This window comes from Lichenostomus cassidix, chromosome 6, assembly GCF_008360975.1.
Source record: "Lichenostomus cassidix isolate B80296 chromosome 6, HeHo_3.0, whole genome shotgun sequence".
Taxonomy (NCBI): domain Eukaryota; kingdom Metazoa; phylum Chordata; class Aves; order Passeriformes; family Meliphagidae; genus Lichenostomus; species Lichenostomus cassidix.
Window position 1 is genome coordinate 31,683,573 of NC_139487.1, and position 19,630 is coordinate 31,703,202.

Genomic DNA, 19,630 nt, shown 5'->3' on the forward strand with positions numbered 1-19,630 from the left:
AAGGCTTTTGTGGTATAAAATGCAGGGAGATTTTGATTTTGTATCTGGCAGGGAAGCAGGACCAGCTTCTGCTGGCTGGTGTGGGTTTTTGTTTCAGCATCTCATGTAGATCTTATTCTTCAGAGCAGGTTTGGCCAATGCCTTAAAACTATATGACACAAAAAGAGGGTGTTTGTTTTTTCTTAAAGGTTTTACTCACTTTGTTTTTTTGTTTTTTCTTTATGGAGCAGCTTTTAAATGCAATTCATTTGCTGCTGTTGAAATCAGAGCTCCTATTGCAATTTAAAAGAGCTACTTTGAAGTGTGTATATATATTTATGGCAATGCTTGGTTTTCAATGCCAGATAGATTTTCCCAGTCTTTGTGCTGGGAATATATTTGCCTGGTGAAAAGGGGATGTTAAATACAGGATTTCTACACAGACTCACATGAAATCTGTCCCCTGCACCCTGCAAAAAAGCCCCTCAGAACAAAACCAGAAAGAATGGAGATGGATTTGTGGATTTCTTCAGGCATCTGGTGCAGGGTAAAATGCTTCTCATAATTCCTTGGGAATATCTTAGCATACTGTATGGGACCACTTACTCCTGATGACTACCAGGTGCCCTAGAACATCCAGTTATCTCTTCTGGATTCTGCTATAGAAAATCTGAGGCAGATGTCAGGCCTTGCTTGGCAACATGTGGCCAACTTGGAAATTATTCTTCTGCAGCCTTTGCAGTTAACTGGTACAATTTACTGGGTCAGTAGAGGCGATTTTACTGTCTCAGCTCATCCAGTTCTCTGCTCTCTTTAACTTTATTGTGATTGCTTATACATACACAAACTACTTCTCTTGCCATGCTTGACTTCTGGTGAGGGAAGCAAAGGAGCACTTGAGGCAGAGGCAGTGTGCCAGAATGAGTTTCCCGCTGTGAGGAAGGGCCTGGTTGTGGTGTTAATTCAAAACTTATTTCTTGCCCATCATGCTAGTTAGAAATGTTTCAAGCTTGGTTTTTCATCAGTAGATACTGGACAGGAAGACTCCTTTTTAACTGGAATGCTTGTAACAGCTAGCCACATTTCCTCAAATTTTTCTGCAAATTGCCTGTAATCCCTCAAATAGTATGGTCACTTTACTACCTCATTAATCCAGAGGCATAGTAGCCCTTTGGCAAGAGTCATTGATGTGTAATGCAGTTACAGCTTTTGAAGTTTTACTCATTAACCGACCAGAGAGGCTGTGGAGTATTGAGTCTTTCAGATAATTTCACATTGAGGTCATTCCTAAACTTGTTGACACTTTGTAAGGTTTGGTGAAGAGAAGTTGATCCCTCTTGACTTTCTTAACTTGAGCACACTTTGCTTTTGCAAGTCTCAAAAGAGGTGGGGAAAAGTCAGTAACAGAGCACAGATGGCAGAGGCTGATGCATTCACTTAGTCTGTGGTGTCTCTGGGAGATAGTGTTATTGTGGCTTTTTTTTTTTTTAACAATGCAAGTTAGACAGCCTGGGAAAAACATCTCTCCTGATGAATATGTTAATACACTTGGACAAGTTAGACTGTTGTAAAGGCATAAGACTTGACAGCACCCTAAATTTCTTCACGTTTTACTTCAGTCTGTTCAGGCGAACAGCTCAGCACGTCTCTGCTTTGTTCTTTTTTTTCCCAAATTACAGGTTAATTTATCTGTAACCATGTTGTTCACACCAAGGTTTTTCTAGCAGTTGGGTTTGGAGGAGGCTGGAGTCTTCAAGTTGAATTTCTTTGTGTTCTGGATGGTAGTTTTCTGCTTTATCCTTTGGCTCTTTAGGGAATCTGGTTTGGCCCCTCAGAATCCCTGTTCATTGATGTTTATATAAGGTGTTAACTTTTAAGTCTCAGTTGTAGCTTCAGTACAGCTTTGGAGAGGATTTCTTAGGATGTTTTTCTGAGAATCTAGCGAAAAAAAATTCAGGCTGACTCTCTCTGGAAGAAGAGTGAGATGTGTGAGGGAAGGGAAGGTTTCTCTCAAAAAAGGTAGTTGAGTAGCAATTTTCCAGTAGCTATCCTTGCAGAATGGTAATCTAGACATTATAAGCTTCCTTTTAGGTTCCTCTTTGCTGGAGAGGAGTGAAGAACTGACCTGTGCTTTCACATACATGGCTCTGTAAGCTAAGTGGAAAAGGTGATGTTTTCTGAGGGGTCCATCACCTCTACTTCCCAAATTTTTGTCTGTATGTTGGGGAGAAACTTGGTAAAGCAAAGGCTGTTTTTTTTCCTAAATTGAAGAAGCCACATCTGAAGCAGTTCAAGCAGGGAGAAACCAGTGAAGAGGATGAATAAAGAAACACCTTAGCCTTCGCAGATAAACTTGTTTGATGCTCTAAAAATAATTGCTTATAAGAACTTCAGGAAATGGGGCGGGGGCAGGTCTTAGTGGGCATGACATGTGACTGCTGAGAGCTGCTCTACAGAGAAAGGAGAAATCTATTAAAAATGGATCACCTGAGATAAAGAACAGTGTAGAAAGTAAAGAGATGCCAGAGATAACAAAGAAAGTAATTCCCTTGGGTTTATCCATCCAGCACTGAGAGCTGTGTGAGGTGACTGATGGTGCTTTGCTTTGCCTTCTTTTGGGTTGCTGCTGTGCTGGGGATGTTAAGGTGTTGCTCCTTTTGCAGTAAAGGCTATTTGGAGGGAAGAGGCAAGAAAACTATTAAAACTCAAAACTATTTGTTCTGAGACAGTACACATTTAATTGGCATATTTGCTTTTGCTGTAATAAAAGTTAATATATGAAGGAAAATTCTGCTTCATAATTTAACAGGAGAACAAACTAAAGGGTGAAAGTGGGAACAGTGAAGGATTTTCAGCTATTCTTTCCTGAATCTGCAAGAGCTGAATTAATGCAGGGTTTTTGGGTTTTTTTTTTGCTTTGTTTCTCTTTTTTTCCCAGGGTTTTCAGAAAAGTAGGGTGTCTGTTGTTGCAGTGAAGGTGCATAATTTCATATTAGATAAAATATTTCAAAATAAAGTACTTCCACATAACACAGAACAAACTAATGAAAGTTCAACTGTGTTTGAAGTCACTGTGGAGGGTGTCAGAAAAGAAGCCGTGATTATTGTGTGTCATCTTATTTCAGTAGCTGTTCTAAAATGTGCCAACCATGTGTGGCCCTGACAGGCAAATTTGCTTAGTCACTGTCTGACCAGAAAGATCTGTACTGAAAACATAAAATTTAGAGTTGTCTTCTGAGAAGGAAAGAACTTCCCCCATGTCCTTTGCAGCTGAAAGGACACTGCTGTTCCATAATTTTCTGTTTTCTGTAGGTAAGTGTTCATCTTGTGCTGTAGATGATTCAGATTTGAATCTCTTGGCTTTTTTGACAGAAAAGTCAATAGGTGTAATGGCATTTCCTCTTGCTCTGATGTTGTGCAGGAGTGAGGACTTTAAATAATGCCAGTGAGAAGGTGTTTGGAGTGTTTACTTGCATCTTAAAACTAGCTTTTAGTGTTCACTGGCTTATGAACAGTTTCTTTCTTCTGACTCTGTCCCTGTTCTCAGATTCTTCTAAGATTGTCTTTGGTCCTCTAGAGGATTGTAGGTAACTATTAGTATCCTTATTCTCAAGTTTGAAGTGACTGTGTGCCCAGTGGCACTGCTTGGAGCAGAGTCTGAACAAAATGTGGCTGTTTACACCCTTTCTGAGAAAATACTAATTTTTCAAGCTGGTGAAATGTAATGCAGGGAATCAGTACAGTCAGAGGCACTAAGTAGTAAATACACTGTCAAATCAATCTAAGATTTTTTTTTTTTCCTCTTTGTGAACAAGCCAGAGCATTTGTGACTGTGTAAGCATCTGTATGTTACAGAATGCAGCAGGGAATTTGTGAAAGTCACATAGCCAACAAAGCTGATAAGTAAAAATAAATCCCAAGCATAGTATTTTTGTCATACACTTAATAATGACCTATTCTTAAGGCTATGAGGAAGAAGGAACAAGACATTGTGCTGAAGCTGGTACAGATCTGAAAAGTCATAAAGTGACAGGATCTTAAAAGTAAAAAAGCAAACAAAACCTGAAAGCTCACAGAGAGCCTGATAAAACCAAGGCAGGTTATAGCATGAATGCCTCCATTTGGCTTTTTAACACACTCCTAAATCAAGAGTTTGAGAAGCTGCTTGGAGTAACTATTATTGGAGTTGTATAGTTTAGTTTTGTAGTTTACAGTATGTGTCAATGTAGGGGGAGTAATTGTCTTTTGATAAAGGCACAGGTTAAAAGCTGTACTTGTAAATAGCTGGGAACCCTTAATTCCACTCTTTAAAAGTCCAGGTTTTGATTGACTTTATTCAGAGCTTGACACTGCCTTCCAGAGCCTTCCTACCACTGTTCAATGCCAGTATCTGAAAGGGAAGAATAACTTTCCCTCAATCAAGTGTATTCTTGTTTATTGTCACCCTGCCAGAGCTGGCAGCTCTTTGGCTGGCCAGTCTGACTTTGAAAATTAGCTATTCTTAATGATTCCACATCAATAATGCTGGAGTTTAGAATAGGCTGTAAATATTTTGCTAACCATACGTTATTAGAAGCTTAGGAGTCTTATTCCTTCAGTCTCCCAGGCAGTACCAGTGTGCTGTCCTGCTCAAGAATAATATGCAATGAAGGCTTTTTACTAGGAGAGAGGATGGCAAGCTTCAAGCTCTTGTGTAAAAAATTAAGTGTGCAAAGCACGTTTTTCTTAAAATAAATGGGTCATTCCTCTGAAATCCACTGTAAACAGGCTTCATAAATCAATAGCTGAAGAGGCTGCAGAATTCCACCTATAAACAGTGTTTAGCTGGCTGTTTGAGGAGTGGTGGCCATATACCTTGTAGATGCACAAGGTAATTCAGCTTTAAATCGATCCTCTAATTGCCTAGAACAAGACATGAGAAATGGAAAAGTGATTGTTCATCTGTTGTAACCTTACTAAAGCTTCATAGGAATGAAGCAGCTTAACTCCTACCTTGTTGTTGACACTGTAATTTTACAGAATTTTGTGATGTGTAAACAGCATTGATTTAAAGATGGCAACACCTGTATAGCTTATAGGTTTGAACAGGTTTGGTTTATGTTTTATTTTGTTTTCTTTTTATTATTATAACCTTTGGCAGCAGTGCCATGTGGGCTTGGACCATGGTGGATTTCCTTGGAGCCTGTCTGCTGTAAAATTTTAGGATTGGTTAGGGCAATGTAGGGTATTGTCTCCTGAAGAAACAGAGCTTACTGACAGATAGGTTGGTTTTACAAGCTGGGAGAAGTTGGGTGTCCAGTCCAGACAGCACAATTGAAAAAAAAACAAAAAAAGGCTTGGAAAGTCAGCGAAAATGCACATTTGATTCACTCGTCCTGCTGATTACTTCTAGTGAAGATATTTTATATTTCTTTACCAGGACTGTTCAGAAATGCTATTTTAGTGTATTTTCCTTGAAAACTTTAGAGGTTGCAAGGCAGTCCCACATGGGAAGGGAGGTAATATCCAAAAAAGGACTGGTACATTGTTTCACCCCGACAGATTTTTCTGTACGCAGTTGAAGACCTGACCAAGAGAAAAAGAGGAAGTCTAAACAGATTTAGTGGGTTTAAAAAGTATGATAGAACATTCCTTAACGTTCTTAAAGCTTTCTGTTTATGGTCAGTGTTTTGGTCTGTACCTGCTCTTAAGTCTTCCATGCAATGTGTACATTGCTGTGGCTCCTAATCTAACTTCTTTCCTCACTCTCTCACTTGCTGTGTGAGCACAGGATGGTTCATGTGGGAGGAGGAATGCAGACAGCAATTACAAGCTGGTTTAGAGTTGAAGTGACATTATAACAGGAGAACAGGGAGCTGGTAGCTTTGGGAATCAGCTGTCTGAAGGGTAGATTTCTGTAATGAGCAGTTTTTCTGTTTCAAGTCATCTGATAGTTCTTGTGTGCTAAACAAAGTGAGGTTTTGTATTTTGGGATTGTTTTTTTTTCTTGCAAAAGGTGGATGATGGGGCAATGGACTGCTGAGGTACTGAGACTCAGGTACTTCATGAGGGAAGTTCAACTGCTATGGCTTTTCTAATTTCTTTGACTCTGTAACCTGTGTCTGGGACAGGTCAAAAGTTGCTGGATCCAAATGTGCTTAAAAACATGAACGAGCTGGAGAGGTGGTGGTTATACTGTATGATGTGAACCTGCTTGCTTTGGAGTGGGACTCATTCAAGCAGCTTGCAAAGTTAATTCTGTTGGTCTTTCTGGCAGCTGTGGCAAGCCCTGTCCTGCGGCAGAAGGAATGTGTGAAGGGGCCAGAGGTGTGGTGTCAGAACATTCGCACGGCGTCGCAGTGCGGGGCGGTGAAACACTGCCAGCAGAACGTCTGGAACAAGCCTGCTGTGGTAAGTGCCAACCTCTGAGACCTCCCAGGCCCACCTGGGCTTGAGGTGGCTGGTTCCCATGTGCTGAGGAAGATTTCTCAAGTCTTGCATTGGAGTTAAGTGCTATATCCAGCTCTGCCAGGGTTGCCGTGCCTTAATTTGGGTGCTAGATCAAGGTTGCTTTTCACTGCTCTGCCTTGCACAACTTGTCTGCTGACTTCTCCCGTGACCTGTTGCACAATCACCCAGCAATGTATGGAATGGAGCCTAGTGGATTTCACTCGTTCCTCTTTATTACGGACTCTTAAATCAAGTTCTTTCCTGAACTTGAGCAATTATTACAAAAAAGGCTGTATGTTTCCTTAGGTCTTTCTCAAAGGTTAATGTTCCCCAAAAGATGCAGCATTTGCTAAATTATGAAAGCCATGACAGTAAATAATAGTGCAACTGCTACATGTAATGCAGCTTTTCATGTTGCATTTGCACTATATGTGAGGACTGCTTTGCTAGATGTAGCTGTAGTTTGGGTCAAGGTGAAATGAGCAAGTGGTAGCTTGCTTCATACAGTGTTGGCTTAGTGAAGAAACTGGGGACATGCTTGAAATAGCCTCACTCTTTAAAAATACATCTTCCCACCCTGGCCTCAAACAGTATTTCTTCCATAATTCCAAATGTAATGTTCTTTGTGGTGGTGTTCACACACTGCTCTTACAGGCACTTAATTCTTTCTCCAAGTAACTCTCTGCTTCTCTCTCCAGAGCAGTATTCCCTGTGACTTGTGTAAGGAGCTTGTGACAGTGGCTGGCAAGGTTTTGAAGGATAATGGCACTGAGGTAAGCAGAGCTCCTTTTCTCCTCACCCCAAAAGATTATTTGGTTTCAAGATCTTGTGCTGAGGCGGTGGAAGAGTAGCCTGTGCTGTTTTCCTAACATAAGCAGCAGATGTTGAAAGGGACCTGGAGTGCATGGTGAAAGTCTTTTAAACAGCCTCTACTCGTTTAGAAATTAGCAAATTCTAGAGCCTCCCATGCTTTAACACATCCCTGATCGGCTGCAGATGCTTTGTAAAATTGTTCTTGTGCCAGTGGGGCCTCAGTCTGAAGAGATGGGGTACTGCACTCTCTAGGAGTGGGTGGTTACACCAAGTGGCCTTCGTTTTGGTTTGTGGGCACTGCTTCCCTTTTTCTTTTGTCAACTATGAGTGCTTTGTATAAACAAGTCACGGTCCCATGAGTCCAAAATTTCACTTTCTCCTCTTAAATGCAAATGTTCTGTTCTGGCAAGGCTGGGCTGTGCAGGCCTTGCAATGAGTATTGCATCTTTTCACTTTGGCAGGGTCTCATTGAAGGTCCAGAACTGGGCAAAATAGATCTATGGTGTAAAATTTCATTTTAGTTTTGCTTGCTGCTACCTGGATTCCTACCTGCTACCCTGAGCCCAAGGAGCTTGTTTCAGGCTTTGTATTGTGAATTTAGGGAATGGAAGCAGCATTTGAGAGAGAGATAATCTATCTCTGCTCACCTCATCTTTCATAGGATGAGATCCGCTCTTACTTGGAAAAGACGTGCGAGTTTCTTCCTGACCCAGGCCTGGTCTCTGAGTGCAAAGAAATCGTGGATTCCTACTTACCAGTTATCATGGATATGATCAAGGAAGAGCTAGTAAGTAGATAAAAAATTCTGACTGTTGGTATTGAAAGTCTTGCGCCTGTTGATGCCTGAATTTCTCTTCTGCCTAAGATTGTGCATGTGATCCTTCAATCCTGTGTGGATCACTGGAAGTGTGAATTTGAAGACTGCTTCCTCGCTGTGAAACACTTTCCCTGTCTTACCACATTTCAGCTGAATGACTCTCTACTCTGAACTTTAAAGGTGGCATCAGTATAGAGCTTTATGTGTGTATCTTGTCTTCTCTAGGATAAACCTGAGGTTGTGTGCAGTGCCCTTGCTCTGTGCCAGTCCCTTCAGAAGCACCTTGCAGCCATGAAGCTCCAGAAACAGCTAGAGACCAATAAGATTCCAGAGCTGGATTTCTCTGAACTGGCATCCCCATTCATGGCTAATGTGCCTCTTCTCCTTTACCCTCAGGACAAGCCCAAGCAGAAGCCTAAGGTAAAGGTACTGGGGCTATTCTAGTGTGGGTCATGTATATACATCTTGGAATAAGTTCTACAGCCTGTAAAAGCAAGTCTTGTGCTCTGCTGTTACCATCTAGGACTGTGGTAATCAAGCAGGTCTTGCTGGAAACAATTTCTTGAGAGAAAGTTTGGCACCAGTGTTCAAAGGAAGAACAATCTTCCCACGTTTTGAGCAACCTGCTAGCTGTGCCCCTCGGGGGAAGCATTTGTCTCCAAATGTAGAGGTGACAGAGTGGATTGGAGAAGAACAAATAGTTGACAAAGGGGAGTAGATGAGGCAATGAACTTCAGTGCAGAGGCTGTGTTCACAGCAGCCCAGGGTGGGGGAGTTGAGCAGTGAGTGGGTAGAGAATAAGCTGCTGTGGGTGGAGCAGGTAAGATCTATGCCAGATTTAGAAACCTCCCCACTGTGGTCTGAAACAAAACCAAGAGATGTTGAAGATTGGGTATCTTAACTGTTATCGCGGCTTTGGAGCCAAGTCGGTACCCAATCTCCATCTAGTGGCTGCTGCACACACCAGCAGTAGCTTGCTTCCCTACTAGCTCAGGCTTCAAAGTTTTCTACAGAGTATTTGTTAAGGTTTGTGTATATAGCTCAAAATAGCTTGTAAAACTTGGTAATAACAGAAGCTTCTAAAACATGTCATGTGAAGTTATGTCAACTTCAGTTTCCTTTCACTCTTTGTCCAGGCAAGTGGGGATGTGTGCCAAGATTGCATTCAGCTGGTCACTGATGTTCAGGAAGCTGTGAAGACAAACTCCTCTTTTGTGAAGTCTTTGGTTGCTCATGCCAAGGAGGAATGTGACCGTTTGGGACCTGGAATGTCTGATATGGTAAACTGTGCTTTTTTGTTGAAAAAAGTTGTTCCTGTAAACAAACCTAAGATAGTTTGCTCAATCCCTTAGTCCCCTGATCATATTCTCTGTTTAATATCACAAAGGAAGACTGGGTTGCATTTAAGATGGTTACACAGTATCACAACACTGAAACAGTAAACTTCATGGTCCAGGGAAATTGGATGGGATGTATGGAACTGGGGAGGAGAAGAAAGACTTCAGATTGCTTCTAGCTCTTAAAGGCCTTTTTCACAAAAATGGTCTGGCTGGGTATTGGGGTCATATCAATGGCTTTTTGCCCTGAGAGGAGAAAAGGTTAAGCAGTTATCTGTGCAGCAGTTGTGTAACCTGAAATGCAGTCTTGTATTTGGGGCAAGCTCTGAAAGACCTGTTGTTATGAAGTTGAGCAGGTAAATTAATACCTAGAGATGTATTAGAAAGTTCTAGATGAGCTCTCCAGCGCGAGTGGTTTGATACAAGATTTTCTTTTCCCACTTCCTGCAGTGCAAGTCCTACATCTCTGAATATTCTGACTTGGCCATCCAGATGATGATGCACATGGTAAGATCAGGAGAGTGTAATATTTACTCTCAGTTCATTTTTCTGACTTGTTTAGCTAATGTCTTTGTAAACAGGAAACATTCTGCAGTAAAACTTTGGGGAGAGTCCTTGCTCTGTAAGTCTTGGTGTTAATGCTTTGAATTTGGTGTTTGATTGGGTAGTAATTTCAGTTTCAGAATGCTTTTTTTTAGCACTTTCGTTTCATTTTATAACCACTTCTGCAGTGCAAAAGCCACTCTAAGCCTTTGAAATATGGAAAATACATTACACATGTTCCTTTATACTATTTTGTCTCAGTCCTGTACTTACTCCACTTCCCTCCTTTCCACCAAATACTGTGTTAAGGATATTAGAGTTGTCTTTGTCACAGTACTGCAAAATTGGCTTAAATATTAGAGATAAGGTGTTTCTTGGAAGCAAGGGTAAACATCCTTCTGGAATTGCTGTCTCAAGGCACCTGCTCTCTGGGCTTTTGACAGGAGACATGGAAAAGTGAGTGGTACTGCACCAGCTCTGGTGGTCTGCAGCAACATACATGTGCTTTTGCCTACCTCAGCATAGCTCCAGAGAGCTCAGGGCCTTTAAAAAATGGCTAAGCCTTTGAGAATGCAGTCCCTAGATGCCACAGGTGACATAACAAATTACAGGTGAATTTCTGAGTAGAATATGTGGCTGACTTGAACCTGAATTTGGCAACATAGTGGCTTTTTTTTTTTTTTTTTTTTTTGTTTCCCGTTGCTAAAGGCTGCTTAGAAGGTCATCTTGTTTCTTAAACATTTTGGGGGGAAGTCAGTCTTTGTTCCAACAGCACTTAGTTTCTCATTTTAAGCATTCCAATGCAGTGTGTTGTTAATACCTGAAATTGGAATATGACTACACCTTGTATGCATCTGAGTGTTGTCCAGACTCTGGAGGTAGTCTTGCCCAGGATGCCATAATAACTGCAAATGAATAATGCTGGTTAGCACTGTGCAATTAAATGTGAGTTGCTGTAGCAATGGTGAGGCTCTTTGGGGTGGGGATTGTGTCATATTCCATTATCTCCATGGAAAGAATATATGCAGTTCCAAGTGCTTGATGTGTTTTTTTTTCTCTTAACTGTTATCTTTAATTTCTCCCTTCTTCCTCTGTCTCCAATCTCCCCTGTCAACAGAAGGATCAGGTAGGTGAGCAACTTGCCTGTGGTGATAGCCTGCTTGTAGTTCACCCTTTGCTCTTAAAGGGCTTGTAGTTCACTTCTTGCTCTCTTAGCTATGTACATGGTGTGATTGTACTCAGTGCTGACAGATACAAGGGATATTTATGTCATTAAAACAGAGAGTGACTATAGGCTTCCTCCAGTCCATCAGTCCTACTTCCAGCTCCATACACCACTTTGTACTGCTGAGATTTCAACTTGATTATTCTTTGGCTGGTAGAGCAGAAAATATCCTCCCTCTTATAGAAGAAGGATAGCTGTGGAAAAAGCAAGCCAGTGGCTCCTGTCAGCTTGTGATCTAAAGTCTGGGCTCAACAGGGCTTGAGCAAAGCTGCCCCCAAGTCTTTCCTAGGTTAACCTTTAAATATAGAACAATGGTACAGATGTTTGAAGTGTATGAACTGAAAAGATGTGGGAGGCCTTTAGGCTTCCTAGAGCAATTTGGGCTTTTAATTTGACCTGTCCTGTGAGACCTTGTGTCTGTCATCTCTCTCTGAGAGAACATATTGTGTGGATGTTGCTGTAACATTAATATCTAGAATTGCTTCTTACAATGCATGAACCAAAGGGCTTGACTTGAAGGTGCTGCCTGGAGTAATCTTGAGCAGCACAGTGTCTCTGAGGTGCTGCTTTTGCCTGTGCATGAGATTGTGGCATGATGTCTTAATATTAACTCTGGGATAAGTCTCTGCTGTAGGAAGCTTGTGACAGGGTGAGGTGTGATCTCCTAATCACCTGTAGGACCAAGGGTGTCTTTTTCTAGCTTAAGTAGACTTTAGGTGGGAAAATTCAAGTTTTCTGTCTCGATCTGTACAGCCTTTCTCACTTTGGGTATCCTTCTTAGAGCAGTTTGCCTTGTGTCTGGCATTTCTTTGTGCATTTAGTGATGTATATTTCAAAAAAGAAAAGAATGAAGAGTGTATTTCTTTGAGAAAGACTTAGAAAGCCTTTTTAAAGACTTTGTTTCTGCTTGCTGTTTTCTCTTACTGTGAGAAAAACACTGGAAGCTCAGTTGTTGCAGTACAAATGGCTAGGCTTGGGTTTTAACAAGCTCAACTTTTGTTTCTTGTAGGCTGTGTTCAGTAATGCGAGAAACTGTTTTTGTTTGCAGAATGTGATGTTTCTGGCAGCTTTAAAGAAGGTAGTTTGTGCATGAGGAAAGAGGTTCTTTCTTCTAGTAATTTCTTTCAGCTTTTGGGTGAATTCTGAAGTCAGGATAATTGGCCTCTCCTGTGATTACTTAGAGCTGGGAGCAGCTTTGTGGATGCAGGTCTGATGTGATGCTGCTGGTGGCCTGTTTTGGTGTTGGTAGCTCTTGAGTCAGCTTCTTTTGAAGGGCTTGCCTAGTGTTGCTCTTGGAACACAGGGTTTTTTAATGGGGTTTTTAACCTCTTCCTCTTTAACAGGAACTGCTAAATTTTATCTGGTAGCTGTCCTGCCTATAACCTTACCAAATGCTTTGGCAATACTTGAAGTAGAAATAGTCATGAAACTTCTAGTTTTGTTGGAGTCTTTTAAAATTTTGTTCTCTGTGTCTGCTGACAGGCTCTGTGGAAACGGCAGAGACTTCTAGACTTCTAAAAATTGCTTATAAATCTCTTTCCAGCAACCAAAGGACATTTGTGCCATGGTTGGGTTCTGTTCTTCTGTGAAGTCTGTTCCCCTTCAGCCTCTGGTGCCAGCTCAGGTGGTTCATGAGGTGAAAATGGAAATTGTGGAGGTAAGATGAGCTTTTTCACTTTGCTTTCCTTTTTGCTTTAGTGTAACAAACTAGGTGAGACAGAAAAAGATGAGCTTCTATGCACAGAATAATCCAAGTCTCCTTCTATAGAAATTCCTGGCCTTTTCTTGTTTCTGATGCTGATTTGTGAAGTAGGAAAGCTGATTGATTTGTTTGAACAGCAGAGCCTACACTGAACCAGAGCTACAAGGTTATGCTTCAGGATTGAAATGGGAACTCTTGTTGCAGCAGTTCTGAATGACACCTTAAATGTAAATTCTCTGTTTGAATTTTGCTCTTTGTTTGCAGTAATACTTTGATCCCTTTTAAAAACGGGGCAGCATTCTGCAGGTGCAGATGAGGGATCAGAGTCAGAATGCTGAAGCTCTGAGTTTGAAGAAGCGCCTTGGTTTCTTTTGCAAACAGGAGGGTGCTCACAATTCTAGGAAGTTTTGTCCTCCATTAATGCATTTTTAAAACCACTGTATATTTCCCTTGACTTTTCTCTCTGTGGGATGCCTTATTTCTCTGTGTCTGCTGAATTCAACTCCCTTCCTTATACAGCCTGAGGGCTGTAGTCCTAAAATTTGTCATACAAAATGTCTGTTTATTCAGGGAGACTTTTTACTGAGAACTTTGAGGCTGGGTTTGGATTCTGTGTGACCTTTTGAATACAGCCCAAACTGAGCAGCTAGGTCAATGCTGTTAGGAATTGTCCCTGTCAAATGTGGTTCAGTGCTGATTTATTGTTTGTATATTTCTTCTGTGTGTTCAGAAGGCTTCAGTTCAAGAGAAAACATTTTCCTTGTGTGAAATCTGTGAGACCATGGTGAAAGAAGTGACTGGCCTCTTGGAGAGCAACAAGACAGAGGTGTGTGTGTGGTGGGCATTGTACCCCTTCCTATGCTTTAGCTGAGATGAGGCTGTACTGCAGTGGCAAGGAAAGTTAATTTTATTACCTATTTTCACAACAGCAAAATTTCTTTCCTGGGTGGGACAGAAAAGATGTGCTTATGAACTGAGTCAAATTTCTGTCTCTCATTCACTCCTCCCCTGTGCTTCAGGAGGAGATTGTGCATGAGATGGAGGTGGTTTGCCGCCTCTTCCCGGGAAGTGTCAAGGACCAGTGCAAGGACTTCATTGAGGTCTATGGCCAGGCTGTGATTGACATGCTCTTGGAGTCAACAAGTCCTGAGGCTGTGTGTGCCATGCTGAAGTGCTGTGCAGCTGGCAAGCTTCCTCAGCAGACAGGTGAGTGATGAGGGCTGTGTGGTATTCAAAATGAGCTAGTTCACCTTGCTGATACTACCTCCTTTCTTCTTTTTGGGGGGGAACTACCCAAGCACTGATGTTTGGTTTATTTTCCTTCTCAGTTGTAGTGAAACCTGCAGGTGGCTTCTGTGATATCTGCAAGATGGTGGTGGCTTATGCAGACAAAGAGCTAGAGAAGAATGCCACGACAGCTGAAATTGAAGCTTTACTGGAAAAAGTCTGTCACTTCCTGCCAGAGTCTGTCAGTGATCAGGTAAGGTGGTTGTGCAGGAGGCAGACTAAAAGGCCAAGGTCTTGTTGGTTGTTGGGAGCTGTCCTTGTTGATTTGTTTGGTTTACATAGGTCCTAACAGTGACAATTATGCTTAAGCTCGTTTTCTGAGTGTTTCACCTGATATTCTGTCTACATGCTAATTTTAGGTCCGTCCCACAAGTGTCTCTACTTCTGCTATAAATGTCCAGGTACTCCTAACAGAGATCTCTGTTTGCCCAAATGCCTTGTCTCTGGCTGGAGACAAACTGTCCACAGGTGCAGCTGGGACTGGCTTGTGTCCAGCAACCTGATCCTTCACAGGCTTTTCCCTTTACTAATTAGCACCAAAGCATATCAGCTTCTCATGTGCAGTAGAGCAAAAAAAAAAAAAAAAAAAGGGGGGGGGGAGAAAAGGCTTGATCTGAGGCAATTGAATGACCTTGCAGACTTTGCTGTGTGGCAGCCTGCCTTCCAGTCAGGGCAAGGCAGATGGAGATGAACAGAAGGATGAAACATGGAATCTTGGAAGGGACTTTAGAGACTTACCTAATTCCAGCCTGCCTGCCACAGGCAGGGACTTTTTGCAGAGTATGTGGGAAAACTAGAAAGCAGCATTTCTTGTTGCTTTTTTGCAATAGTCTTCTCTGCTAGAGGCTGGGAGGAGTTTGGAGTGCAAGAGGGGTTAGGTTTGCTCAATTGCCATCCTTGGGAGTTGGCAGTCCTTTGAATAGATGGAGGCTTTTAAGAGCATGAATTGACTGGCTGGATTGTTTTACTAATTTGCAGTCAGAAAAGGTTTGCCTGGAAATCCTCTGAGAACAGTGGGTGGGAACAGCTGAAGGTTTTATTTTCCTTCCTCAACACTGATCCTGTTCAGAGGATTAATGAAGTAATTGGAAATAGGCTGGTATAATTCCAGTGGGACACCTGTAGACCACTGCTATCAAGATTTACCTGGAAATCTTATTAGGTGCCTGCTGAGTGTCAGCAAGTGGAAACTACTTGTAAGTTTACTGGGCAGAGAATATAGAGGCTTAAAGCAGCTGTGGAACAGCTCTTCCTGCTGTGAAGCTGTTTAATAGCTGTGGTTGGTTTATTAATTGGTGCTGAGAGCAGCAGCATCTTCCGGAGCTCTGGAGCCTCTCCACTAGAGGGAGAGGCTGTTCTGGCAGGAAGTGCTCCTGCTGGTGCCTGGGCTGAGGGAATAACTTGTGTTATTGCTTAGGAGTCCTTGCTGCTGTCCTGCTCAGGATGTTTGTCTCCAGCTGGTTCCATGTGCTTTCCTCTTGAGACAGGAGTGATCTCCCTAATTAGAGATGAAGCTTTGCAGTCAAAGCTTCCTCTGCTTGGTTCTTTTCCCAAAGCCTGTCCTGTTTGGTTCTTTTCCTTGTGACCCTTTATCTCCTCATCACCTGTCTGCAGACCGTTGCAGGCAGGTATGAGCTAGCAAAAACAGTGATGTAGTTGTGTGATTAGTGCCTGACTCCTTTGCTGTCTGCAGAGCTCAAGCCTCTGCTTTATCCTTTGGAAGAGTGTTGTTGGGGTGTTTGGGGTAGCATGCAGGCCTGCCTGCTGCAGACCACACATTGCTCTGCTTTCAGAGGCTCTAACAGGAGAATCTCTCACCCTGTGTTTTGTTCCAGTGTGTGCAGTTTGTGGAACAGTATGAACCCGTGGTTGTGCAACTCTTGGCAGAGGTGATGGATCCCACTTTTGTTTGCACTGTGAGTATTGCATTTGGTTTTATTGAGTGCAGGCTCTGATACAGTCCTGCCTACTGTCCTGGGTGTCTTTCAGTGCCCAGCATGCAGAAACTCTGCTGGAATCAAAATGAGGATGTTGAACGCTTGGAGTGAGCCCCTTGTGCAAGGCCTGGGGCTTCCTGAATGGACAGCTGTCTGACTGCCAGCCCAGCACAAGGAAGGGCAGAAGGAGAGAGCTGCCAGTGGTTATCCACTGCTGAGGTTCAGTGACAGGCTATGGTGTGCCCTGAATGTGGTGGGAGGTAAAGTGACATTTCTTGAGAAAGGTTCCTCTCTAGAAGATCTGTTTTTTAAAACTTGATACGAAGGAGCTGCAGTAACTTAATTCTCCCCTGGGTCAGGTTTCAGCTTGATGTCTGCTCATTCAGCTGCAGGTGTGACCTCAGTGAGACCTGCTGCAGTGGAGCTTCTGCACTCACTCAGGGGGAAGATCAGACATAAGGTTGGACTTGAGATCTCTTGGTGCAATTACAAAGGTGCTGACTGTGCTGCTGTTCTTTTCCCAGAAACTCGGAGTCTGTGAGTCAGCTAAAGAGCCTCTCCTGGGGAATGATGCCTGTGTCTGGGGTCCAGGCTACTGGTGTAAGAACATGGACACTGCTGCTCAGTGCAATGTACGTAAAGCAGGACTGTGCCTCCAGCTTCCTCTTGATCTTTGATAGCTCCTTAGGAGCTACTTTTGCCTTCTGCCACGCTTTGAAGTGGATGAATTTCAGTTCAAAAAAAGAAAAAAAAAAGTTACTGGGTACTAGTTTGATTAGAGGTGTCTCATAGCTCTTGGCTTTCTCAAAGCTGATTTTCATCTCCTTTTTGTGTCCCCCACCTGTCTGCTAGTATTTCAGAATCTATAGTAAAGTACAGTGTCAGCTTTATATTTAGTCAGTGTTCCTGCAGCCAACAGAGTGTCACAATCTCTCATCAGGCTCTAAAAATTGGCTTCCAGTATTGCTTTTTCTGCCAAGCCTTAATGGCTAAGGGTCATCAGCCTTCTTTCCTAAAGCTCTTGGCTGTTGGGGATGAGGATGTTATTTATTCTAGTCCTCTTTGAAATCGCTTACTTTAAGAAAAACAGATTTGCTCCCAAGATCTTGGCTCAGGATAAGGTGTTGAATTGCTTGTTTGCAAACTGGCTTTTTTCCACTAATATCAGCTATTTCTTCCCCTTTAGGCTGTTGATCACTGCAAACGTCATGTGTGGAACTAGAAGAAGAATTTCCAGTTCTGAAAGTTTGCCATGGCTCTTAAGAAGTGTGGGCCGAGGTTGGCAGAGAGCTGTATCTCACCTGTCCCTCCTCTCTGCCTCATTAACAATTTGACCTTCAAGTTCCTTTGTTGTAACTCTTCTGTAGCAGTGCTGCTGTTGGAGGATCAGATCTTCATCGTTGACTTAACAAAGATATTTCTGATTGTACAGTTTAACTCATTATGCTCCTAAAAATAGTCAGTGTGTTGTAGATTATTTTTTTTTTAATTGATAGGCTGAAGTGGTTTTTTATGTGCTGGGAAGAATGACAGAGATGGTGAAAGGAGACAAGGCTCTTATCTTTTAATTTAAGAAAAAGAACAAGATTGTGACTAAACTTTCAAATGTCTTTCTGTAGGCAGCACTGGGAAGATTTTACATGCTTTGCATTTTTAACATCTGGCTGGAATGTTAATTTTCTGTGTATGGGAACTCTAAGGGATAATGCTGAATCTAGGAATCCTTTCTGCTGGAATTTTCAAAGCTCTACAGATGCAGAGGTAGGGGCTTTGTGTGCCCAGCTAGCTTTCAAAGTAACTGGTACTTTAAAAGATGTATTTGAGTGATCAGGCTTTTGCATTTGACTGACCACACTTGTGGCTCATGGTGTTGTTATAGCTAAGGAAAACCCTTCCCTCAGCCTTTGATCACATCCTTCTGATTTCCTTGGACTACTCAGTCTCAGCATGGGTGTTCTGCTGCCAAGCCCTGTCCAGTGGGATGTCAGTCTCCTGAAGCATGCTGGCCTACCTGAGGAATGACTCCCTCTTTTCTTATCCTAGTTGCTCAATTCTGCTTAGTCTTGCAGCTTCCCACATGCAGCCAGCCTGGTGCTGAGGAGGTGGAGTGAGCTGTCACTGGGAGATGGAGGAGGATTAAGCCAGCAGGAGCTGGGAATATGTCAAAATTATTCACCATTGAGGGTGGAACATGTGGAAAAATGGGTTATATTGTAAACTGCCTGTTTGTTCCTTGATCTGCTTTTTCCCCCTCATAGCATATTTCAGTCATCTGAAGCTTGAGAGGCGCTGTGAGGCTCTGGGCACCTCCCCCTGCTGCCCACCCACTCTCATTGATGCCCTTCTGAGTAACTGGAGGTATGAATCATTACCCAGAGTTCCCATTTCTGTAGGGAAATTCAGCAAGCAGAGGTGGCAGGTGGTAGGAGCACTGTAGTAGGTATTTGAAGCTCTGCTAGCACACTTGACAGCCTGCCTTTCACACCTCAGAGATTCCACTGAAATGGCCTGAAATCCCAAAAAAGCATTCAAGGCAGGCTGCTACCCTGGGAACATGGCAGGCCCTTGAGGTGAAGCATCCTTGGAGGTGGGAATCCTACTTGTATTGCTTGGGATGGGCCTTGCATTGGGTGTGCACTTCTGACCAAGTTAATCCCCAATACAGAGGCACCAAAGCAGCTCTGAGGAGATCTTTGGGAAGGAGCAGCTGGGCAGCTGTGGAGCTTTGAAAATTCCAGTTCAGAAAGATGCTGGTAACTCCTGCTGTTCCTGTGGTGTGTGGGGTGTGCAGGAGCTCCAGTAACAATGCTGTAGCCGCAAGTAGATTATTTTTCATTGGAAAACCACTGGACTGCAGGTTTTTAGTTAATCTGTACATACTAAAAGCCTGGGCAGTGCTGACAGATGGCAGCAGAGGTTGGTCTCTCCTGTTTGCTGAATGCTGAAGCACTCAGGCTTTAAGCAAGAGAAAAAAAGGAACATTTTCCCTAAAGATATAAAATACCTGCAGCTTTCTGTCCTGGCAGGCTTGTGTAGTGGTTCTGGTGGTGTATCCCAGTTGGGGTAGATAGAGCAGATAGGAAATGGGCTCATGTTCCTTTGGCATCGCTGCCCTGGAGGGACAGATTGTGTTACACCATGGCATGGAGGTTGTTTTAAACTGGATGGTGTGGATCTTTTTTGGGGGCAGGTGGGGCTGCATTGACAGCAGGTTGGGAAGGTTTTATTTTCCTGGGGTTTTTAGTGGGATTCATGCTGGTGACCTGCTGGGCAAGGTGAACTGGGGGAAGTCCTGTGCTGCTGCTGGGAGTCCCTTTAGATTTCTCCCTTCCTGTGGACCGTGGCACCTGACCTGCTTGAGTCATGCTGGGGGGGACACATGCAGTTGCTTTCTAAAGAGCATTGTCTTGATTTTTTTTTTCTTTTTTTGTTTTTTGCACAAAAGCTTCCTTAATGAACAATAAAAACTTCTGTAAACCTGTGAGTTTGTGTGTTTCACCTTTTTCATCGGCAGAGGATGTTGTAGAGGTTCCCCTTGGCTGCGGAGTCAAGAGAAGGCAC

The 19,630-nt window shown here is 42.8% G+C and overlaps 1 protein-coding gene across 6 annotated transcripts in view; it reads left to right on the plus strand.

The window, feature by feature from the left end:
- The window catches only part of PSAP (prosaposin), a 29,860-nt gene extending 10,309 nt beyond the window's left edge, over positions 1-19,551 (plus strand). For 2 of the 6 annotated variants that reach the window (XM_085064349.1, XM_085064354.1), the window contains 14 exons: positions 6,236-6,369; positions 7,107-7,181; positions 7,883-8,008; positions 8,264-8,458; positions 9,175-9,318; positions 9,826-9,882; positions 12,192-12,221; positions 12,687-12,800; positions 13,576-13,671; positions 13,865-14,051; positions 14,174-14,325; positions 15,968-16,048; positions 16,594-16,701; positions 17,256-19,551. In XM_085064349.1, coding sequence (XP_084920475.1) covers positions 6,236-6,369; positions 7,107-7,181; positions 7,883-8,008; positions 8,264-8,458; positions 9,175-9,318; positions 9,826-9,882; positions 12,192-12,221; positions 12,687-12,800; positions 13,576-13,671; positions 13,865-14,051; positions 14,174-14,325; positions 15,968-16,048; positions 16,594-16,701; positions 17,256-17,291 — 1,535 coding nt within the window. In that variant the 3' untranslated portion in view covers positions 17,292-19,551. The remainder of the gene's footprint in view (positions 1-6,235; positions 6,370-7,106; positions 7,182-7,882; positions 8,009-8,263; positions 8,459-9,174; positions 9,319-9,825; positions 9,883-12,191; positions 12,222-12,686; positions 12,801-13,575; positions 13,672-13,864; positions 14,052-14,173; positions 14,326-15,967; positions 16,049-16,593; positions 16,702-17,255) is intronic. The other 4 variants (XM_085064351.1, XM_085064355.1, XM_085064350.1 and 1 more) reach the window with 3 other exon arrangements.
- The last annotated feature ends 79 nt before the right edge of the window (positions 19,552-19,630 follow it).